The 22653-nt window shown below is 43.7% G+C and overlaps 2 protein-coding genes across 3 annotated transcripts in view; both read right to left on the reverse strand.

The window, feature by feature from the left end:
• Positions 1-4062, reverse strand: part of Rufy3 (RUN and FYVE domain containing 3) — an 83124-nt gene extending 79062 nt beyond the window's left edge. For both annotated transcript variants that reach the window (XM_041671074.1, XM_041671078.1), the window contains exon 1: positions 3602-4062. In XM_041671074.1, coding sequence (XP_041527008.1) covers positions 3602-3923 — 322 coding nt within the window. In that variant the 5' untranslated portion in view covers positions 3924-4062. The remainder of the gene's footprint in view (positions 1-3601) is intronic.
• A 9545-nt stretch (positions 4063-13607) lies between these two features.
• On the reverse strand, positions 13608-15290 carry Utp3 (UTP3 small subunit processome component). The gene has a single exon (XM_041671417.1). The coding sequence runs from the start codon at positions 15094-15096 to the stop codon at positions 13669-13671; it is 1428 nt and encodes a 475-aa protein (XP_041527351.1). The 5' UTR covers positions 15097-15290; the 3' UTR covers positions 13608-13668.
• Between the last annotated feature and the right edge of the window lie 7363 nt (positions 15291-22653).

Raw genomic sequence — 22653 nt, forward strand, 5'->3', positions numbered from 1 at the left:
GGGGCCCACAAAACAGAAAGGCACTTGGCATGTCCAACACTTGTCCTATAAAACATCTAAGCAATGGCAGCGGATCTATGTGCTATTTGTAGTTATTATACGGTTAATTTTCAAAAGTATGGTAGAGAAGATAAAATTTAGGAACGAGAGCATAACCAGTCGTGGCGGCACATGCCTTGAATCCTGGCACTCAGGAGTCAGAGGCAGGTAGATCTCTGTGAGTTCATAGCCAGTTTGGTCTGCAAAGTAAGTTCCAGGCTATCCAGCGCTCCACAGTGAGATCTTCTCTCAAGGGGGAAAAATTGAGTATCAAAAAACAAACAAGCAAGAAATTATTCAGAAAGGAACAAAAATCCACTGTAACTTATCAGAAGCCACCTTTTGACTCATGTTGATTTTATGAACGCTATAGCCAATACAATTTTATGCCAAATGTATAAACCCTAAAAACCTTAGGGTAGGGTTATCTCTTCTGTTTGGATACTTCTTTGTGTTCACACTGTTATTTAACAACACAGCTTTCGGGCTGGAGAGGTGGCTCAGAGGGTAAGAGCACTGGCTGCTCTTCCAGAGGTCCTGAGTTCAATTCCCAGCAACCACATAGTAGCTCACAACCATATGTAATGAGACCTGGTGCCTTCCATGCCAGCAGTACATTGTATGCTTAATAAATAATTAAATATTTAAAAAAAAAACAACACAGCTTTCTGAATTCAGGTTAACATAAGAAATCAGCACAGGACAAAGGTGATGGGACCCCATTGGGAAGTTAGAGGCAAGTGGATCAGGAGATCAACACTGCTCTTGATCACGCAACAAAGCTGAGGCTATTCCTGGCTAAATGAGAGTCCGCCTCAAGAAAACAGGCATGTAAAAACAGCACAGTTTCTAAAATAACAACAGTATCTTAACACAATGTTAAGGCTAGTGCATTTTATATATGTTTGGGACACAAATCAGGAAGTGAAAATTGGGTTCTAAGGGTATGGTGGCACACACAAATCCCAGCATCTTAGAGGCTAAGGACAGAAGAGAACTTCAAGCTCAAGGCTAGTCTGGGCTGTCTATCAAAACCATATCTCTCAAAGAAAAAAGAGTGTGGGAAAGAAAGGGTTCTAAGCAAAACATGGCTACAGTACAGTCATTTGGGGCTGAGTTTGAGACCATGTGCTGTCCTGGTGGTAAGACAGAGGCCTTTACCCTTCTGACATTTGCACAGTTTCTAAAGTACCAATAAAATCATGTGAAAACAAAACTCAAAAGAAGTACTTTAATTTGAAATTTGGATAAAGTATTCTTCAACAGTTTAGAGAGACAGCCAAGTGGTTAAGAGTGTACTGAAGTCCCAGAGGACCCGAGTTCGGTTCCCAGCACCCACACCTGGCAGCTCACAGCTGTCTGTAACACCAGTGGGTATCCAATGCCTGTGGGCACTGGCATTTCCTTACACATGCATACATATGTGTAATTAAAAACAAATCTTTTCAGGAGTATGTAGCACGGCATAGTGGTGCACACTTTTAATCCCAGCTCTTGGGAATCAGAAGCCAGTGGATCTCTGTGAGATTGAGGCCAGCCTGGTCTACAAAAAGAGTTTCGGGACAGCCAGAGCTACATAGTGAGACACAGTCCAGGATGCTTTTCTAGAATGAACAGTCAATAACTAGTCAAGCACAGGAGGGGGAGTCACGCTTTCTCAGTATTCTTCTGAGCTTTTATACCTGAACTGTTTCAGAAAAAAAAAAGTTAATTCTAAGACGTTTATGTGCTAAGACATCAGTCCACATGCTAGAACCATGACCACAGTGTAACATCACACACATGACCTTGGTGGCAGAGTGCTTGCTTGGCATGTGCAAGATTCAACCCCAGAAACTTTGATTCCTATCATGGTCACACTTAGCTCCTCAGTTCTAATAATACTTAAAAGTAAATACTTGAAAATAAAGTCAATCTTTACTGAGCAGAAAGAGTCAAACAAAATCAAGAGGAATTAAAATAATCCCTACAATTGGAAATAGCCAACAGGTGAAAACAAAATCTATGTCAAATCATGTAGAGTTGCTGCACGGAGAACTCCTCAGAGTGCCTCCTTCATTCTACAGTGATGCCGTTGTAACAAGCAGAACACGCAGAAAAGGAACAGAACAGCTGCACAAAGCAAGCCTATTCCTTGAAAATGAAAAGTATTCAGCGTGGAGAAAATTCTTAATTTACCTCCTCCGCCATACAAAAGGACTCAACTACTACCTGAATTCTTCCTATCTGGAGATTAGAGTACACACCTCAAACAAAATGCAGTATTTGTTAAGACTCAGCCAGGTCAATCTAGGACCACTTTTTAGGCAAGCAGAGAGGCAACAGGAGACCTGCACTTGCTGAATCCAGTAGCTCCATCCTGCTAACTTCCTGACGTACACTACAATCTCAGTTTTGGATATCTGATGTTTGGTTAAAGAGCATCGTCATGGAAGAGAAGGAATCTGGGTCATGTTTGTTTCTCTTAGGTTTACTGAGGACAAATAATGTAATTTAGTCTGATCTTCAGCTTCCTCATTTGAAAAGGGGGCACTGTACACTCACAGAGCCTTGAAAGCCATGATAATCACGGTACATGTGCATAGGAGACATTCAACAAATGTTTATCTTTTCCACAGGGTTGGACGGGGAGATAGAAAAGGCCAAGTCAGTTTTTTGGTTGCAGAGAGCTGTCAAATCAAAAAACTCACCGAAGAGCTTTAAAAATACGGAGGGAGAGGCAGCTTCACTTACCCCAGGCAACTTTCTCTCCCTTTTCAGAACTCCTACCTATAGCAAGGTGTTTAGCATTTACAGTAGCATCTTTTGAGTTATCAGGGACATTTTCTTATCGAAAAAGGTCTTGTCTCTTTAAACCATCCCGACACTTCAGTCCTCACATTACCTATTCTTATAGGCCGGCTCATGGCCAGCAGCAACAAACATTTGTTGGCGGCGGCGGCGGGGGGGTGGGGGGTTTAGTCACTGCATTTAGGGGGCTAGAGTGTGGCCACGGCTTTAAGGCGTGGAAGCATCTTCCTGACAAAAGACACAACACTGGGAGGTGCCCTTTCCAAGCCACACTTTCTCTTCCCTTCCTCTCGCGCACCCCGAAACCATTTTGCTTCTCACTTGAGCGGTGGGGTAGGGGGTGGTTACGACTCTCACTTATGGGTTTGGGGACGGCTCCTAGAAATTCCCTCGCCCGCCCGGCTGAGGCCGCAGGGCGCTGGCGCGGCAGCCACACCTACTTGGCCAAGGCGGCTGGGAACCGGCGGGGGCGCGTCAGCCGAACCCGGACGCCAGCTCCGCGGTTCCTCCGGGAAGGGCGCCAGTGCGCGGCGCCGCCGGCCGGCGCCAGGGGACGCCTCGGTCCCAGCACGTGGAGGCCGAGGGGGAGCGAGGCCTGGGCGAGACGAGAGGTGGATCCCACCGAGGGGACAGCGCCACCGAGGGGCACAGCCACAGCCCCCGTCCCCGCGCGCGGACCCCCACCAGCCCCAGCCCGCGCGGCTTCGGAGCCCGGCGAGAGGCGGGGCTCTGCTGAGCCTGTCGCCGCCGCGTCCCCGTCCCCAACACTCACGGTGCTTGCCGCCGCTGCCGCCGCTCGGGTAGCTCAGAAGCAGGAAGGGCAGCGGGGAGCCGGGCGACGGCGGGGTCCTCCAGGCGCGCTGCGGCGGGGGCCGCGCCGCGAAGCCCGCGCCTCCATCGCCCGGGTACAGCAGGAAGAAGGGGGCGGCCACCGGCGAGTCCGGCTCTGAGGGCCCCGCCTCGTCCTCCCGGTCCGTGCCGCGGGCGGCAGCACCGCGCGTTTCCTCGGGCTCTTCCGATCGCCGCTCCCCGCCCCTCTCCGGGTCCTCGCCGCAACTTTGAGCGGCCGCGCCGGGCGGCGGGGACTCAGCCATCTCGCCGCTGGCTTCGCGGTGACGCCGCCTCGCCAGGCCCGAGCCCGAAGCTCACGGCGAGGATCCCGCGCTCCGTCGTGCCCGCGCCGCCGCCGCCGTTCGCCGCCGCCGCTCGGGCTCGGAGTTCTGCCCGCCCCACCGGGGCCCAGCCAGCCGAGGACTGCCCCGCCCGACGGCTCGGCCTGCCCAGCACCGCCTCCGGCCTCCGCCCCTCTCGCCGCCCCCCGCCGCGACTCGGCGCCCCTAGGGGGCAGCGTCCTCCGCCACCGCCCCGCCCCGCCCCTCTGGCTCCGCTCCGGCGCACGGAGCCCTCCCGGTTCCCGGAGCCGACGGTGTGCGGGGCCTGGTCCTCCGCCGCCCGGTTCGACCCTGCAGGTCGTGTGCGGCGCTCGAGCCGGGCGGCGTTTTCTGTGTGCGACCGCCAACTTGATGGGTAGTGAGAGGCACAGAGATCTGGGCTGAAAGGCCAGCGCTCATTATTAGTTACAGCCCCAACTCCCGGTGTTGAACTATAGTTTGCTGTTCAAACACTAGAACTTCAACCGTTGATTCATGAGTTTGATTCAGGAACTTCATATACTATAAACTAGGAGACGACATTCTTCCCACCGGTTTTCTTTTTCATGAGGGCGATTTAGAAACAGTGGATTTGCTTTTACTTTGATCCCCGGTTTCTCAGAACTCCAGGAGCGCATGGGTGGGTTAAACCAGCTAATTCAAAATTTATAGCATACTTGTCTATTACAGTTTCCCCTTTCTTAGTGTTTGTGTTTTGTTAGTAAATTGGGTACTGTTATTTTATTTCAGATACTTGCATCAGTAAGTGCCCAAAGTAAACTTTACCTCGCAAAAGAAAATTCCTCGTGTTTTGTTTGAGGGGATGGGAGGGCTCACTGGAAGCGCAGGCTAGGTTCCCTTTGAACTGCCTGCCTCAACTCCAAAGGGTGGCATTTACAGGCGTGACGAGCTGTCACTCTTATTTATTGTGGGTTGCTTGCTGATTAACTTTTGACTCGCAAAATGCCGGCTTAGAATTTGTATGGGCTCAATTAGAAATCACTGTCTTGACGATTTGTACATTTTGTCTCCCCGCCCCCCCCCCCCCCCACGCAAAGGAAGTTAAACTTTCAGAGAGAAAATGTTTGTTATTCTCCAAATGGCTCTTGAGTTACCACTAGAAGTCTCATGGGACTTCTAATGCCAGATTTCAAGTTTTTTTTTTTAAATAAACATTTAAAAAGGAAGTGTTTACATTACAGAAAGCTAACTCTAAACACCCTTAGAAAATTAACTAGAAGCTTTACGTTTCTGCCTAAGTTATTTGACCTGTTCTATAAAATTATTTATAGAGATGTTGTAAAGGTTAAATAAGAAGAGTAAATAAATCCTTTACAACATGGTTGAACACAAGATCGAATAATTGCTAGCTGTGTGTCCTTATTTTGACAAAACAGTGTGTTACTTTTATTCCCCCTCCTTTTTTGTTTTGTTTGTTTGTTTGTTTGTTTGTTTTGGTTTGGTTTTTTGTTTTGAACTCACAGAGATCTGCTTACCTCCGGAGTGCTCAGTTTACAGATGTAGTTCTAGCCTAGCTAACACCAGGTAACTTTTTGTTTTTTCTAGACAGAGTGTCTCTTGGTAACCTTGGCTATTCTAAAACTAACTTCCTAAACAAGGCTGGCCTCTAACTCACAAAGATCCGTCTGCCTCTGATTCCTGAGTCCTGGGATTAAAGGCCTGCACCACCACCAGCAGCAACAAAATGTAACTTAAAAGAAAAAATAATCATGCATGGAGAGATGGCTCAGAGGTTAAGAGCACTTGCTGCTCTTTCAGAGGTCCTGGGTTCAATTCCCAGTTGACCACACGGTGGTCTCACAAACATCTGTAATGAGATCTGGTCCCTTTCCTGTCTTACAGGCATACATGCAGGCGGAACGCTGTGTACATAACAAATAAATAAATAAATAATTTTTAAAAATCCAAAGCAAGCTGAGTTGGGAGGAATTCTCATCTTTGGTCATCCTGGGAGTGTTCTTTTTCAAGGTGCATTATTTATTTACTTAATTTATTTTCATACTGTATCTGTGTTTGTGTAGACTCAGTGTACCCAAGAGCCAGAAGGCAATGTTAGAGTCCCTGGAGCTGGAGCCACAGGCGGTTGTGATCTTCCCAACCTCAGTACAGGCATCTGTCTGTCCTAGGCAATAGCAGCAAGCACTTTCTTGCTTGCTTGTTTGTTTTTGTTTTGTTTTTTTTTTCCAGATAAGGTTTCTCTGTGTAACCCTTGTTGTTCCGAAAGTTGCTCTGTAGACCAGGCTGGTCTAGAACTCACAGGGATTTGGTTGTCTCTACCTCCCGAGGGATTAAAGGCATGCACCATCACTGCCTGGCACAGCAAGCATCTAACTGAAGATTATATTCCTTCAGCCCCTTGTTGAGTGTTTTGGTTTTTTTTTTTTTAATTAAAAATAAGGCTCGGGCCGGGCGGTGGTGGCGCACGCCTTTAATCCCAGCACTCGGGAGGCAGAGGCAGGCGGATCTCTGTGAGTTCGAGACCAGCCTGGTCTACAGAGCTAGTTCCAGGACAGGCTCCAAAGCCACAGAGAAACCCTGTCTCGAAAAAAACAAAAACAAAAAAAAAAAACACCAAAAAAAAAAATAAGGCTCGGGTGGGGTTGGGAGTGAGCACAGGATTGGTCACAAACTCATAATCCTCCTGATCCAGGCCCTTTTGAATGTTGGCATGAAATAGTATAACCTAGCTCATTTGAATCTTTCGATGAGGGTGGGAATCTTGATTTAAAACAAAAAAGACATTTTGTCTCTTAGGAATTTCAAAATTCTGTTAAAGAAAACCCAAGGTCTGTACTTTAACTGGTCCTCTTGATTTTTCATGTAGAAACTCCTACGAATCATATTCTTGTCAGATCCAGTCCTAAAGGTGCCCGGCATGTTTCCGTCGAGTGGGAGCCTAGCTATGATAGCATATACCTGGGATTTAAGCATGAGGTAGAAGAAGAGCATACTTTTCACAAATCGTTATTTATTTATTTATTTTTTGGTTTTTCGAGACAGGGTTTCTCTGTGGTTTTGGAGCCTGTCCTGGAACTAACTCTTGTAGACCAGGCTGGTCTCTAACTCACAGAGATCCGCCTGCCTCTGCCTCCCAAGTGCTGGGATTAAAGGTGTGTGCCACCACTGCCCGGCTTCACAAATCATTAAGATGAACTACATCTCCTGGGTGAGGGAATGGCAGGTGACAGTCTCTTGTGTGTTGTTCGTTACCCCCTCCATAAAGCAAGAGAAGAAATTCTGTCTAGTCTAAACTCCAGCTTTCTCCTTGGTAAGCCAAGATGTCATAGCTACAGAAACAGCACATGCCGAGGAGTCCTTCAGCGAATTGGTGTCTGTGCTTCTCGGCTTTTAATAGCTACTCTATTTATGTTTTGCTACCACTAATTAAATGACAGCATAATGAATGCACGAAATCAGCTGAAATATGAGTCTGCTAAACTGTATAGGACGACTTATGAACTTTGTGTCTGAAAAAAAAGGTCGATGGTACTCCAAGTTCCCAATTTTCATATGCTTTTAGGTTTTTGATCAATAATAGAATCACAGCTATGCATTAGCGTTAGTGAGCTATGTAATGGGGCTGATTCAGCTGATTGACACAATTACAGAGGCCAAGATGATAAAAACAAGCTTGAACCTGTTCCTTCTGGAAAGTGAACAGAACATCTCCCTGGACTTTTAAGAAAAAACGACAAGGTTTTTCTTAATTAAGACTCCAGCTCTGTTTTCATGTGAAAGAAAGCAGAAGGAGCCTTTCGATTTGGTTTGAAGTTTTAGTCATCCATGTTTGAGTTTCGAAAGCTCTGGTGATTTCAAGGATAGATATTTATAATACAGTGTATAAAGCCTTGTAGAGATTAATGCCATGGATGATCATGTATTTTTAGTATAAGCTTCTTTCTGCTGTGAGACAACTCAGCACTTGAGAAGAGATGATAATCCTTTTTAGTATAATATATAAATTATTCTATTTTTATGTTAAAAATCAAAGAGGAGATATTTTATTTAAGAGAAAATTCAAGTCTTCAAGTTAGTAACATTTTCGGGTTAATTATAAATTATGATTTTACATCTCCCTGTATTGCATATTATTATTGTTATTTTATTTATTTATTTTTTTTGAGACAAGATCCCTTTACTACGTAGTCCTGGATGTCCTGGAACTTGCTATGTAGACCAAGTTGGCCCTGAACTCTCAGAGCTCCACCTGCCTCTGCTTCTGAGGAATTAAAGGTGTGCACTTGTGATTCTAAAACAATCATTTTCTTGACTCATCGGTTTGACGTAATGTGGTAATTTGAAAGTGTCTTATCTGAAAACAATATAGTCAGTTTACTACTGTGTGTTAAACTTATTTTAATGCGGAAATTTGTGTCAGTATGTCTCAAATCTGAGAGCTCTGGAGAACTCAGTTCTTTCTGGAGTGTGGTAGCATATGCCTGGAATCCCAGCATTCAGGAGGGAGAGAAAGGAAGTTTAGCTCAAGACCAGCTGGGCTGCTTAGAGGGTTTGAAACTGGTCAGGGCTACGCGAGGCCCTATCTGAAAATAAAACTACATCTAGTTCTTTACTTCTGAACTACTAGATTTTGTTGGCTCCCACTAACTTTATTCTTCTTAAACATTAGCTAAAAATATTAAATAATTGTGTTTTCTGTCATTTGTTGTACATTTTCTTAAGTGTTAATGGCAGTGTCCTTTGGGTGGTAGAAACATGGGTGTGTATGTTCCTATGTTTTTGTATTTGCCAGTCTAAAAGTTTTTAAAAGGTATGTTACCTTTTAATGTTTTTAAAAACTTTTTGAGCCAGGTGATGGTGGCGCATGTCTTTAATCCCAGCAATTGGGAGGCAGAGATAGGCAGATCTCTGTGAGTTTGAGGCCAGCCTGGTCTACAGAGTGAGTCCAGGACAGGCTCCAAAACTACAGAGAAACTCTGTCTGGAAAAACAAAACAAAAAGCAACAAGAAAAAACTTTCTGAGTAGTGCCCTCACTATGTAACCCTGGCTGGCCTGAAACACACTATTTAGCCCAAGCTGGCCTCAAAGTTCTGGTAACCTTCCTTCCTCAGACTCCAAATATGTGGGACTCCCCTCTGTATGCTTATACTGTGCGTATGCTTTATTACCATTGATTAATAAAGAAGCTGTTTTGGTCCATGGCAGGGCAGAAAGCCAGGCGTGAAATCCTCTCAGAGATATTGAGAGTAGGTGGAGTCAGGGAGACGCCACATAGACTCCAGAACAGAACCTTCCCTGGTAAACCACAGCCTTGTGGTGATACATAGATTAATAGACATGGGTTAAGATATAAGAGCTAGGTAGGAGCCGGGCAGTGGTGGCGCACGCCTTTAATCCCAGCACTCGGGAGGTAGAGGCAGGCGGATCTCTGTGAGTTCGAGACCATTCTGGTCTACAAGAGCTAGTTCCAGGATGGCTCTTGCTTCACATTCTTGCTTTTCCCTAGCATACTTGGCATTCCTCAGGTTGCTATCCCTACTCCCAATTTTCTACCAGCATTTTGCACCAATGGATACACAGCTTTTCTCACATCTCAACCTAGAATGGTTTATCCTGCCTTCTCGAGGGAGGCCCAACAAAATCTTTTTTAAGTGGTTAATCACTTTTATTTATGTTTGCTCCCAAAATTGACATCTTTATTAATTTTTCTATTTTGTAATGCACAAAAAGATTTAAGTAGTTCTCAGACTCCTAAAAGTATACCAAAAGTCTTGGGATTTAAAAAATAATTTGACTTTTATTCCTATTTTTAAGGTATACTAAGTACAATAGAAATAAAACTGTCGGGGCTGGAGAGATGGCTCAGTGGTTAAGAGCATTGCCTGCTCTTCCAAAGGTCCTGAGTTCAATTCCCGGCAACCACATGGTGGCTTACAACCATCTGTAATGAGGTCTGGTGCCTCTTCTGGCCTGTAGACATACACACAGACAGACTATTGTATGCATAATAAATAAATTAAAAAAAAGAAATAAAACTGTCTACAAGTGGTCACTTAATATAAATAATTCTAGGTACTAATATTAATACATTTATTATTCATCACCTCATCTACCAAACTGTAAAATTATCTTAGTTCCAGGGCTGGAGAGATGGCTCAGTGGTTAAGAGAACTGACTGCTCTTCTAGAGGACCTGGGTTCAATTCCCAGCACCCATATAGCAGCTTACAACTGTCTGTAACTCCAGGATCCAGCACCCTCACACAGATAAACATACAGGCTAAACCACCAATAAAATAATTAAAAAAATTATCTTAGTTCCTTATTAACCCAGGACAAATGAAGCAACTTCTAAGGTTAAAAGGAACATTCCATAGTATTTTATTTATTTATTTATTTATTTATTTTTGAGACAGGGTTTCTCTGTGTAGCCTTGGTAGCTCTTGGACTCACTCTGTTGCCCAGGCTGGTCTTGAACTCACAGAGATCTGCCTTACTCTGTTTTCCAAGTGCTGGAATTAAAGGTGTGCACCATCATTGCCCAGCTCTATTGTATTTCTAATTTTTCTTTTCTGTTTTTGAAGTCTGGGTTTCTGCACGTAGCCCTGGCTATCCTGAAACTCTCTCTGTAGACCAAGCTGGACTTGAACTCAGAGATCTGCTTGCCTCTGCATCCAGAGTGCTGGGACTAAAGGTTTGTATCACTATGCCCAGCTCGAACGTTTCTAAGAGAGTCTGGTTTCATGGCCAGTTCTAGTCTTGAACAACTTGAACTCATGGCAATCTTCCTCCCAAGTGCCACCATGCCTGGCCCACAGGTTTTATGGTGGCTGTCTTGTAGTTCTTGGACTGACTGCAGTTCTAAGCCCTCCACCACTGAGCTATATTTCAGTGCCTCCTCCCCATCCCCCCACTAAGGTTTTTCTTACCAAACTATAGGGCTTCTGGTCCATGTAATTCACTTATAAATTGCGATCACTTCTATCCTATGGTTTTAGAGGAAAAAAACTCCACTGTTTGGAACACATTCTCTAGGACTATCCAGTTTTGTAGTAGTTTCTTGCCTCATTCTTTTGGTTACTCCATATACCTGTTACAGCTGGGAGAAACTTATCGTGGTATGCTCAGCCTAGCATTTTGCAGTGTCCCATAGCCCATCTGAACCAGAATCTCTGGAATGAGTGCCTGTTAAAACCAGAGCTGCCTGGGGCTCACAGGAGCTGGCTGAGTACACGTTATAAATTTACCAGTGGTATTCTTCACATTTTAGTTTAAGAAAGTTTATTGGGGTGTTGGTACACTGCCGTCTACATAACCAGGTCAACCCCGGCCTGGGCTGCATGAGACCATCTTAAGCTCCAACTCTTGGACTAAAAACCCTTAAAACAGAACCTAAGCATGACCTGTCACATGGCTACTTAAATGGCTTTAATAATCTACTGTTCAATGTGAGGAAAAGGTGAAATAGACCAGCCACATGCTCAGTGTTAGAATGGAGACTATTAACTCATCTAACCCGAGGCCACACTCATAATTGTGTTCGATCATATGTCTAAGTATAATCTTGAAACACACAGCCTAGCTATCCTTGAACTATTTTGACAGGGATATTAGCTCGCTAGTGATAACTCAACACTTATTAGGTGATGTAACAGATGTTCTAAATATTTCATGTATTACTTCACTTAATCCTCATAACAGCCCTCTAAAGTAGGTAATACTCTTAGCCAACAGTGTTTTTTTGAGAAAGGCTGGCTATGAACCTGAAAATTCCTTTAAAAATTTCTGATTTTGACACTTCCATCCCAAGAGCTGGGATTATGGGTGTGCCCTGCCTTGTCCACTTGAGGAAGTGTGCAGGACTGCATCCAAGGCCTCCCTGCAATCTAGGCGAGCAGTATACTAAATGAACACATCCTCAAGCCCCACTACCCGGGTTCTACACAAATAACAAAACAAGCCTGAGAAGTACTTTGTCTAGAGTCACAGCTACTAAGTAAGTGTGGTTTGGAATTCAAGTGGCTTAATCAGTCTACTCTTAAACACTGTTATCCTAACAGGTGGAGAAAATGGAACTCAAGTCACCCAGGAAACTTCAAATTTTTTTCTACTTATCTGAAAAGGAAGAATGGAGTTCAGCTCTGAAGCCAGCAAAATGGATTAAAATCCTGCCTGTGATGCCTAAGAGCTGTGTGATTTTCAAAGTTAATTCCCTTTGCCTCAAATTTCCTCATCTTCAAGATGTGACTAGAGGGCCAGTGAAGGATCACGAGGTAAAGGCACTTGTCCCCACACCATGGTTCAATTCTTGCAACTCTGAAGGAAGAGAACCAACTCTCTTAAGTTGTCCCCTACATTCTACAGACCTAAAACAGCATGCACTTATACAGGTAACATTTGCTACCTAGCTGTTGAAGAATAAGGAAATAAGTACTAATAAAGTGGTCAGAACATTATTTTAGTATGTTATTTCCGAGCTATCTTTTATTTCTAAGAAAAAAAATAATTTGGCATGTGTGCTCCAATGGGGAAATAGCTGTCAGGTTAAGATAATAAATATTAAAGTTGGTTTGTTCAGATTCTAAGCAGGTGTCCTTAGCACGTTATAGCAAGTTAATCTCGCATAATTGCAGCTGTGGGTAGGCCAGAGCTGGGTACCTTGGTGTCTTCTTCCTCTTTCCCTTCCTGCCTTAATGCCTTGATTGGCCCCTCACTGGGCTGGAAGCTTGTTTTTGGCCTGGCTGCTGGCCAGTTAGTTTTAGGGATGTGTCCACTTCCAAAACTGGAATTACAAGACCAAACAGCCACGTTTGTTTTTGTTGTTGGGGATTCAAACTCAAGTCTGAATACTTGCAGAACACGGGCTCTAGAACACTAAATAACCTCTTCAACCCAAAACTGCAGCTTCTTCATCTGTGAGAGTAAAATGACTGTACCTACCTTTGTTACTTTAAGGATGATCAATAGTTTTAAATCACAATCTTAAGAAATGTCAGCAAACTGAGAATAGGCCCAAAGAGTAACCACAGTGAATCACCAGCAGAGGGAATATGGCATTCTCACCTTATTGACCACAACAAGGATTATTAAAAAATTCAACTGGTGTAATTAAGGCATCTTTCCCCCACTTCTTTTGGTCACATTTAACCAAAGTAGTTTCTACCACAGATGTATGGAACCCATTTTAACACCAAACCCATAAATGTAAATATACTGCCCCAAGAATTGTAATTGAAATCTGCCTGGTCCTTTTTAAAAAAACTCTGTCAAAGATTCATTCTTTCCATATGAAGACCTACATAAAAGTGCTTTAAATGCCATTAACACTTCACAACTAGCTCGGAAATTCTTCTTGGCTAATATTTGCTAAAATATTGGAACACTTTTCAATGCCGTATTTTCTTTTCAATTATAATTTCCACAATTCTTTGTAGAACTTTCATGGGCAAATAAAGTAGTAGCCCAGGCTTAAGACAGCTCTCTGGTAAGAGTGCCTGGCTAGTTATGCACAGGCTCCAGCTTCAAATCCGCGGCACCCAGCACAAAGATCAACCAACAAGCCCAAAACAATACCCCCCCCACTCCAATTTCCCTGCTGACCAATTTTAAACATAATAAAAACTAGGCATTACATATTAACACAATCACTTTAGTTCAAAATACTTTTATTGATCTAAAATTGCTGCCAAAAACTAGGCCAGAGATAACTTTACTTAAGCTTAATGCTCTTTTTAACTCCAGCACGAATGCCAGAGAGTTCACCAGTATACCGCTGCTCTTCTCTACGAACCTCACGAACCTGGCCTCGCCTACGAATCTTGGCTCTTCTGAACTTCTCCCTATGCTTGACTCTGGGGTTCCTATCAATCTTCTTTCTCCTAGGCGTAAGTCCCCTATTTTTAGCAATCTGGTAGGTGATAGCTCTCTTCGCATTCTGATCTTCGAGAACCTGTTCTTCAGCACTAATTTCTTCTTTCTTTCTTTTCAACTTTTGCCTGTCTTCCATTTCCTTAGAGTGTCTTAGTGCAGCTTCATCAAAATCAGCATCATCAGACAGGTCGGCAACAGCAGCAGGAGTCTGTGAGACAGACTTTGGCTTCGTTTTGGGTAATTTTGCTTTTGGATTCAGTTCTTTCTTTATAGCACCATCCTTGGCAGTGAGTAGGTGACGGATTTCGGAAGACAGTCTCTGATCCACCACCGAGAGCTGGTTGATGAGATTTCTATAGGTGACAAGCCTATCTATAACAGGATGTCCATGTGCAGGGTTTCTCCTGGCTTTTAAGATCAAATAAAAACTGATGTTGGCGCAGTAGTTCAAGTAGAGGTTATACTTGGTCCTCAGGTACTGGCTTCCTTTCCCAGGGGGAATGACTCCCTTTTCCGCCAACTTTAACAGTGGCTCCAGCTCATCTTTCACTTCCGTCAACTTGACTTTGAGGTCTTCTATCAGCTCTAAGAGCTCTGGTGATTCTTTTCTCAACATTTTCAGCTTCTCTTTTACAGAGACTTTAGCCAAATCCTTCACGACCCGAGTCTCAGCTTCTTCCACCTGGGGCACCGGTTTTGCAAAGGCCTCCACCCAAGCGACTCCAAAATCATCCTCTTGCAGGGCTTGGGCCAGGCGCCGCTGAATTACCTGCGCCTCCTCCTCTTCCTCTCTTTCCTCCTCTTCTACTTCTTGCTGACTCTGACGGCCTCGGGATTTGGAGCCATAGTCTGTATCATAATAAAGCTTTTTCCTCTGACCCCAGGACAAGCTAGGATCCACAGAAGCCTCAGCCTCACTCTGCACAGAGCTCCCACCATCCTCGTCATCATCAACGTCCTCGCCATCCTCCTCATCCTCCGAACTCTCTTCATCTTCCTCGTCCTCTTCGTCCACATCTAAGGCTAGCACCTCTTCCTCCTCATCGACATCCTCCTCCCCGCTGTCCAATTCGTTCCAGCCCTTAGCCAAGGCCGCCTGAGATCGGGCTTCATGGAACTCATCTACCTGATCTTGGTAGTAGCTGGAGTCCCCCGGAGAGGGCGGCGACCCCAAATCGTCCTCATTCTCGTCCGCGGCGCTGCGACCTGCCTTGGCCCGCACAGCTGCCCACTGGACCGCTCCACGCTGCCGGGATTTCCTCACCATGGCCCTCACGCCGTCTCGTGTTTCCCGGAGACGCCGCGATTTCCGCCACTTCTGACCTCCGCGCGGAAACAACAATTCCAGCGGGCAGAGGCGTCCAACACCCGCACACTCCGTCACACGTGTCGCGGAACACGGGATCCCCGGCAGACAGGTCCTCTCTCTTCCGCTCCCAGGATGCTCTCCGCACAGCTCCAGCGGCCGAACTTCCGCTCACCGCCCCGGAAGTCTAGTCTCACCGTGCCTTCTTAAACCCGGTCGGTTCCGGCGAATTAAAATAGTTCCGGGTGGAAACGCTATCGGGCGAGGGCATTCTGTTCTGCTGAGCCTCGGGCGGCGACTTCCGGGCGGTCTCTCGCGAGCCCGGGCGTGGCGCCGGAAGCTCGCCCGCGCCGCGAGGCAGCTCTTGGCCGGCAGAGGGCGCCGAGTGTCTCCGTCAGCACTGGTCGGCCCGGCGCCCAGTGGGCTGCGCTAGAGTTCTCCAGCTCGCGGTCTGCTCTCTCCGCTCCTCAGAATGGAAGTTAGGCTGGTGGCTTGTTTTCCTTCTGTCTGGACTTTTGAAGCAGGGCCTCGCCGGGTTATCCAGGCGCGGGCTTACACCTGCTTGGTTTCTCTCTCTGTGTCTCTGTCTCTGTCTGTCTGTCTCTCTTTCTGGGAAGGAGAGCGGAGGATTTCGGGAAGGATGCTCCTGGGAAGGGGAAAAGACGCCGTGGTTTTCCTGGTGCTGGAAAAGCTTCGTATTTCTAGACGTTCTGCAAAAGACCCATTGAAGCTCTCAGGGGCGGGTTTGGTAAAGGATTGGCCCCTTAGGTCTAGTATCGAATTACAGTGTTGAACAGCTCTTCAGTGTGTGTTCTTCAGCGTTGACTTAGCGCCAAACATGCTGGACAGCGTGTTGGTTAGGCTCCGAGAGAATGGTAGTGGCCACAATAAATGATTTCCCCGAGCTTGGAGAGCTTGCGGTCGGGGGGGGGGGGGGGGGGGGGGGGCGCAGCTGTGCACCAAGCAGACGTTCAATGCTGGAAACCAGCGTGGGGTTTACCTGTCTTTAAAACAAGAGTATGGCCCTGTAGTAGTCTGCTTCCACCATGTGGGTCTTGGGGATTACAATCCATCAAGCTTCATTAGCAGAGAGCGCCTTTACCGACTAAGTCATCTTCAAGTCTCTGTCTTTTTACACTCCAGCTTCCTTGCCAACAACAACAAAACCTCTTAAAAAGGGTTTAGTAGCCGGGCGGTGGTGGCGCACGCCTTTAATCCCAGCACTCGGGAGGCAGAGGCAGGCGGATCTCTGTGAGTTCGAGACCAGCCTGGTCTACAGAGCTAGTTCCAGGACAGGCTTCAAAGCCACAGAGAAACCCTGTCTCGAAAAAAAAAAAAAAAAAGGTTTAGTATTTCTGCCCAAATTTAAGGGATTTGTGTTGTGAATAAAATCAGAGCTTAAGTTACTTACAAAAAAGCCCTCTAGTTTTCCCCAAATTTGATAGAGGAATGTTCAGTATTTGCTCAATGAATATATATATATAGAAAGTTTATTTCACTACGTATCTTAGGGGCTATATAAAGCTTAATGAATGATGGATACAAATGTACCATCTCTAAACTCTACTAGAGTGGATTCAGCAACCATCAGTTTCAACATCAGTTTTACACATGTGGAAATAGAGACTTCTACTAGGGAGTCTGCTATAGAAACCAGGGCCGTCCAGAGACCTGCATCAGAGCACTGGACTGAGCTGCATAAATCCAGTTGAAGAGTGGGAGGAGCAAAGAGGTCAAGACCATCATGGGGACACCCACTGAAACAGTTTACCTGAGCTAATGGGAGCTCACCAACTCCAGTCGGACTGGGAAGGAACAAGCATAGGTTCAAACTAGTCCCTCTGAATGTGGGTGACAGTTGCATGGCTGGGGCAGACTGAGGGGCCGCTGGAATTGGCACCAGGATTTACCCCTACCGCTTGTACTCTTTGGATGGATACCTTGCTCAGCCCAGATATAGTAGGGAGGGCCTTGGACTTTCCCCAAAGCAATGTGCCTTACCTTCTCTGTGGAGTGTATGGGGAGGGGGTGGGGTTGGGGAGTAAGTGGAGGGAATGGGAGGAGGGGAAGAAGTGGGAACTTGAATTGGGTATGTATAATGAAAAAAAAGATAGTTTATTTTCATTTTTAAGAAAATTAAATTTAAAAAAGAAATCAGTCCCATAAACGTCTACCTGCCTACTTATGCTAGGACTTCATGCTTATCTGCTCCCTTTTATGTTAAGAAAATGCACGTGTGTATTGCAGTTGATTTCTTGTGAGCTAGTTGACATCCATATTGTGTGTCATCCACTTGAGCATCATACGGGTCGTACAGTATCACAAAATGATGGTTTTAAATTCCGTAACAAAATGTTACTTTATAAAAAGAGAACATTACTACATTTTTCAGACAAGTGGTATCTTAAAGTACACGTGTCCAAGATTTCTGAAATCTTTAAAGGACTTTACACAGTTTTTGCTAATACAATGTAACCAATAGGATGTGGCTGGAAACCGATGTTCTGACATAAACCTCATATTTGAATCTTAAGGTTTCCTTTCCTCCCCTTCTTCTTCCTCCATCTCCTCCACCCACCCAGAAAGGGTTTTCCTACTTAACATTGGCTGTACTGGAACTTGATTTGTAGACCTGGCTGACCTTGAATTTAGAGCTGCTTCTTTCTGCCTTCTGAGAGCTAGGATCTTTTCTTCTTTTTTTAAAAGGCAAAGTGAATATAAATTATTGAGGAGAAGTGGGGAAAACAGAGTGGTGCCCTTGAATGTAAGCTTTAGTAGATAGCAATATTAACTGCTTGTGGTTTATGCTATGTTCGTGGCTAATGGTCTGTGGCACACAGTTTATACTGCTGCGGATCCAAAGGCAAACTGAACAGTCAAGGAAGATGTCATCAGATAGAAAAGATGTGACCTCTTAGAGTTCGCCACCAAGGGCAAGGCACTCAGGCAGGCCACTAAAATATATTCAACACCGTGACAGATTAAAAAGGCCTGAGAGATCATTTCAAGAATTTTTGATTTTGAAGACATTTAAACTGGGGCTATAATTATACTGTATTAAAATTTCCATTTATTGTGTGATTGTTTTGTGTTCTGTTCATTTTTTCTTTCAAAGCATGTGAAAACTTAAACTTAGTCATACTTTGATCAAAATGAACATATTATAGATAAGTTAAAAACTATTTCAAATATCTTAAATGGGAATGACTAGATTAATATCATTTATTCTAAACACTATATTTCCTATCTATTTAAAATAGTTTCAGTATTTTTCTTTTTCTGTCTTTTTTGCTCTGTAGACCAGGCTGTCCTGGAATTCAAACATCAGCCTGTTTCTGCCTCTGAGTGCTGGGTCTAAAGGTATTTGCTACCACCACCTGTCTAGAATAGTTTCAGTATTAATGTTCTAGTCTAATTATCTGAGATCCTTTCAATGAACAATAGCTTATAAGTCATTTCTTCTATTCTAGTAGTTCCAGTATTAATTTTCCAAGTCTGATGTTAGAATTACTTACCACTTAATTGAGGGATTTTTTTTCAAGAAAATGTATTTTTACTGCGTGTGCTATGATCCTAGTACACAGGAGGCTGAAGCAGGAGGATTTTGATTCTTAAAGACATCCTGTTTCACACTATTAGGTGATTGTATGTTTCAAGTTCTGTCATATTTTGTTTTCCTTTTTTTTTCTTCTTCTTTCAGGTGTGTACTAGGTTGCTTTATATATTTGCCCGGTACCCTGTAAAGGCCAGAAGTAGGTGTTGGATACTATGGAACTGGAATTATGGATGTTTGTGAGCTACCATGCCTGTGCTCGAAATCGAACCTGGGTCCTTTGTTAGAGCAACAGTCGCTCTAAAACAATGAGTCATGTCTCCATCACCTCTTTTTTCTTTGTATATTCACTGTTGTGTTTGGAGACAGAGTTTCGAGCAGCCCTGGCTGGTCTTGAACTTGCTGTGTATCCTGGACTGGCTTTGTACTGCTGACTCTTGTGACTCTACCTCCTGAGGGCTGAGACTGCCCGTGCCTGACAACACGTCCTTGTTTTTTTGAGGTTATCTCATGTGTAACCTAGACTGACCTTGGATTTGTGATCCTTCTGCCTCTGCCTCCTGGGTGTAGGGATTAAAAATATTTACTGTTATGCCCAGCAATATAGGTGTTTAATTTTTGTAGTAACTTGTATTTGAATAATGAAATATTAAATAAAGTTTTGATGAACTTAGAATAATAGTTAAATGAATATTTATTTATATCCCAGAACTATTGGCTAGTTTCAGATGATTGAAATTGTCCAAAGTAGCTTATTCCTTTTTTCACTTTCAAGGAGGTAGTAATATTAATATTAATAATTTGATATGAGGATAGTAGGAAATATATGGTGGAGTTAATGGCTGCTAACTTATTGAGACAAATCAGTACCACACAGTTCACTATTTTTGGTACAAAAAGAAAGAAAGATTATTTTTAGGTGTAAGAAAGAAAATGGAAGAGATGAAGTATAGTTTCCACTGGTTTTTGTTAGAAACCACTTATTTTGAGACTAATATCGATAGAAACCTTTTGCAAATAAGGCCCGTATCTATTTTAAGTCACAGAAGCCTAGAAGTGAGTTGGAAGTGAGACATGTGAAACTCCCCTGGCAGTGTGTGACAAGCACTGAGAGTTTATAAGCTTATATCTGAAAAAGTGTTTGGTTTGGTTACATGAATGACTGATTTTTTTTTTTGATCTAGGGTCCTATGTAGCCTAAGATGGCCTCACACTCTTGAGATAGCTGAAGATAACTAGGAAAAACTACAGGTTTGGGCCACCATTCTGCGTCTCATGCGGACTGAACTCAGGATTGTGTCCATGCCACTCATCACCTTGTGCTCTATCGCTACACCCCTCTTCCCATAGTGCTTTGCAACAAACAGCCCCCTTAAGTCCCTTAGTCCTTAGCCTAAAATACATGACCTTCCTTTATCTGCCTCTTATTTTCCTGTGACTTTCTGATTTATTGCCTTATTTCCTAGTCTACATTATTTTATCATTCGTGAAAATCTCCCAGGGTAGTTTGTACTAGGAAAACTGGAAACCTCAGGATTAGAGACTGACAATACTCACAGACATATCTGCTATGCCCAATATAAAGACAATATATGAATAAATGTGAGCATCATTGTGTTGCTATTTTGTTTTTGTTTTGGGGCCTTGTTATGTTTGCAGTACTGGTGAAACCCAGGGTGTGTGCTATGTCCCCACCCTGACAGATTGTCTATTTGAGGCTATTGAGGCAGGCAGATACCTGTTGTCACCCTGGGTTCAAGTCTCGGTGTTCACATGGAAGGAGAGAACAGAAACCTCCTGGAGGTTTTCGTCTTACACACTCACACAGAATAAAGAAAAAAAAACAATTTATTTTTAAAAATAAAAAAATGGTCTGTTTGCTGATTTTCTTTCAATACTTTTATCACTCCTAATTGTTATTTTAAAGCATTTAGTACCATGACTGCTAACTCGTGTACTTAGTATCCCAGTACACATTTAAAATAACAATGAGTGCATTACCTAAGTGTTTATTTTCAAGTATGAGCAAGTCCCTGATAATATTCTGATACTGTTTCTGCAAATGTACTTCATGTTGATAATGACTTGAACTAGGTAACCAAATATATTTTACAATCATCTACATAAAATCCAAATTTACACCCATATAGAGTCTTGTAGTCTTCTATGAACTGTCTTAGATATTCAAGGATCTTTATATTGAAAAAAGTGAAGCATAGAGTCTTTGAACCCCTATTGACATACTGTAGTTTATCTCCTTGAATGGGCATGGTTTCTTTGAGCTCCCAGTTTGTCAGTGACATTACAGTCTTTACCTAGACTGCATTCATCATCCCACTTATGCCTGATTGCTACTTACTTTTCAATCTTAGCCTGAATATTACTTCTTCCGGGAGGCCTTCTATAATCCGGGCTTCCCTCCACCTTATAAAGCTGTGCAGCTTCACCATCATGAAAATATCCTAATTACCTGCGAGGCTGTATTTGCCTCTGATCGCAGGCCATACTTCATTTCTGTGTAGCCCAGCCATTTGGAGTAATGCCAATGAATATTTAACAATTGAAAGAATGACCAAAAACCATTTACTTTAAAGACCGAGAAAGTAGCTCGGTCTTTCTGCTAGCAACCATGTTTTAGTTTGCCTTAAAGAGAAATTTTAAATGAAAATATGTGGTTACTTCAATTATACAAGGAAGTTATGGACCTCAAAGATGGAAGTGTTGATCTCTTATTGGTGCTATAATAAATAACCACAAACTTAGTGCCTCAGTGCTACAGCTAGAAGGGTTGTGGACAACACAAGGACCTGGAAAGGAACACAATTGTAGACAGAAACACAGGACTCTGGGTTCATTTCAGAAACAAATAACTTTGATTTTCCCCCAATGCTGTTTGTATATTGTATAGCTAGCTATTAGAGATAACATTGCAAGCAGAGCTTGAACATTCTCTTTGATTCTGTTACCTGAGTTTCTGCTTGGTACTTCCCTGCCCTTGTGGTGTTGAGTTGCCTCAGAAGACATCCACCTAGGCTTTAAAGCCTGCAGCAAACAGACCATCTTTTTATTTTTAAAAATAATTTTCCAAAGTCATGTGGCCACATCTCAGTCACGGTTTGTGCTTGAGGAAGGAACTGCAGACCATCTGGACTCCCAAAGATCAAGACCAAACATTAATTATTGTTTCTTTCAGTAGGTTAGAGGTCAGATGTGGTCTCTTTGGATCATAGTCAAGGTGTTGGAAAGCTGTGTTCTTACTGGAGTCTCTCGGAGAGAGTCTGTTTCCATGCCTTTCTTAGCTCTAGATATTGCTGCCATATTATCTTGCGATGGCTCCTTCCTTTAATCTCAAAGTCAGTGATTCAGGATCCTAGCAGTTCTCCCTTGCTCTCCTGTGGCTTCTCAGCAATAAGAATTCTGTGGTTGGTTATCTTGGATCCAGTGGGACAATTCAGGACATCTGCAAGCCAACTGATTAGCAACCCTAACTCCAGCTGCAACTTAAATGCCTCTCTGCTGTGTAATACAGCTTATTCACACGCTCTTAAGGACACAACATATTTAGCATTGATGTTGATCTGTAGAAAAAAAGCTGCTCTTCAGTAATGTAAATTTTAGCATTTAGTAAAATGCTAAAAGAGTAGTGCTGTTACATCTCAGCCACGTTCTAGGTCTCTGTACTTATTAACTATCATTAGCTTTGATGACATGCATGCCACAACCATACAAATGAAACCTAAGGAGATTTTTTCGTTGTTTTTCAGTGCTTATAGATCCAACCCCGGACCTTATGCATGTTAGGTAAGTGCTCTACTATTTCACTTCAGCCATAGCCCGGGAAAAGAAATTTTAAATCGCTTTCCAAAATCTTATTGAACCCAGACAATATCTGACTATGGATCTGTTGCTTTGGGTTTGTAGGAAAATTGAGATTTTTCTCAGCATATCTTTACTGTTGCATCTCT

This window comes from Microtus oregoni, unplaced genomic scaffold, assembly GCF_018167655.1.
Source record: "Microtus oregoni isolate MIOR12 unplaced genomic scaffold, Mior012 000021F_ref0000039, whole genome shotgun sequence".
Lineage (NCBI taxonomy): Eukaryota > Metazoa > Chordata > Mammalia > Rodentia > Cricetidae > Microtus > Microtus oregoni.

Bases quoted from the DNA above. Each gene is read 5' to 3' on its own strand.
- Utp3 (XM_041671417.1), bottom strand. From the start codon at position 15,096: ATGGTGAGGAAATCCCGGCAGCGTGGAGCGGTCCAGTGGGCAGCTGTG.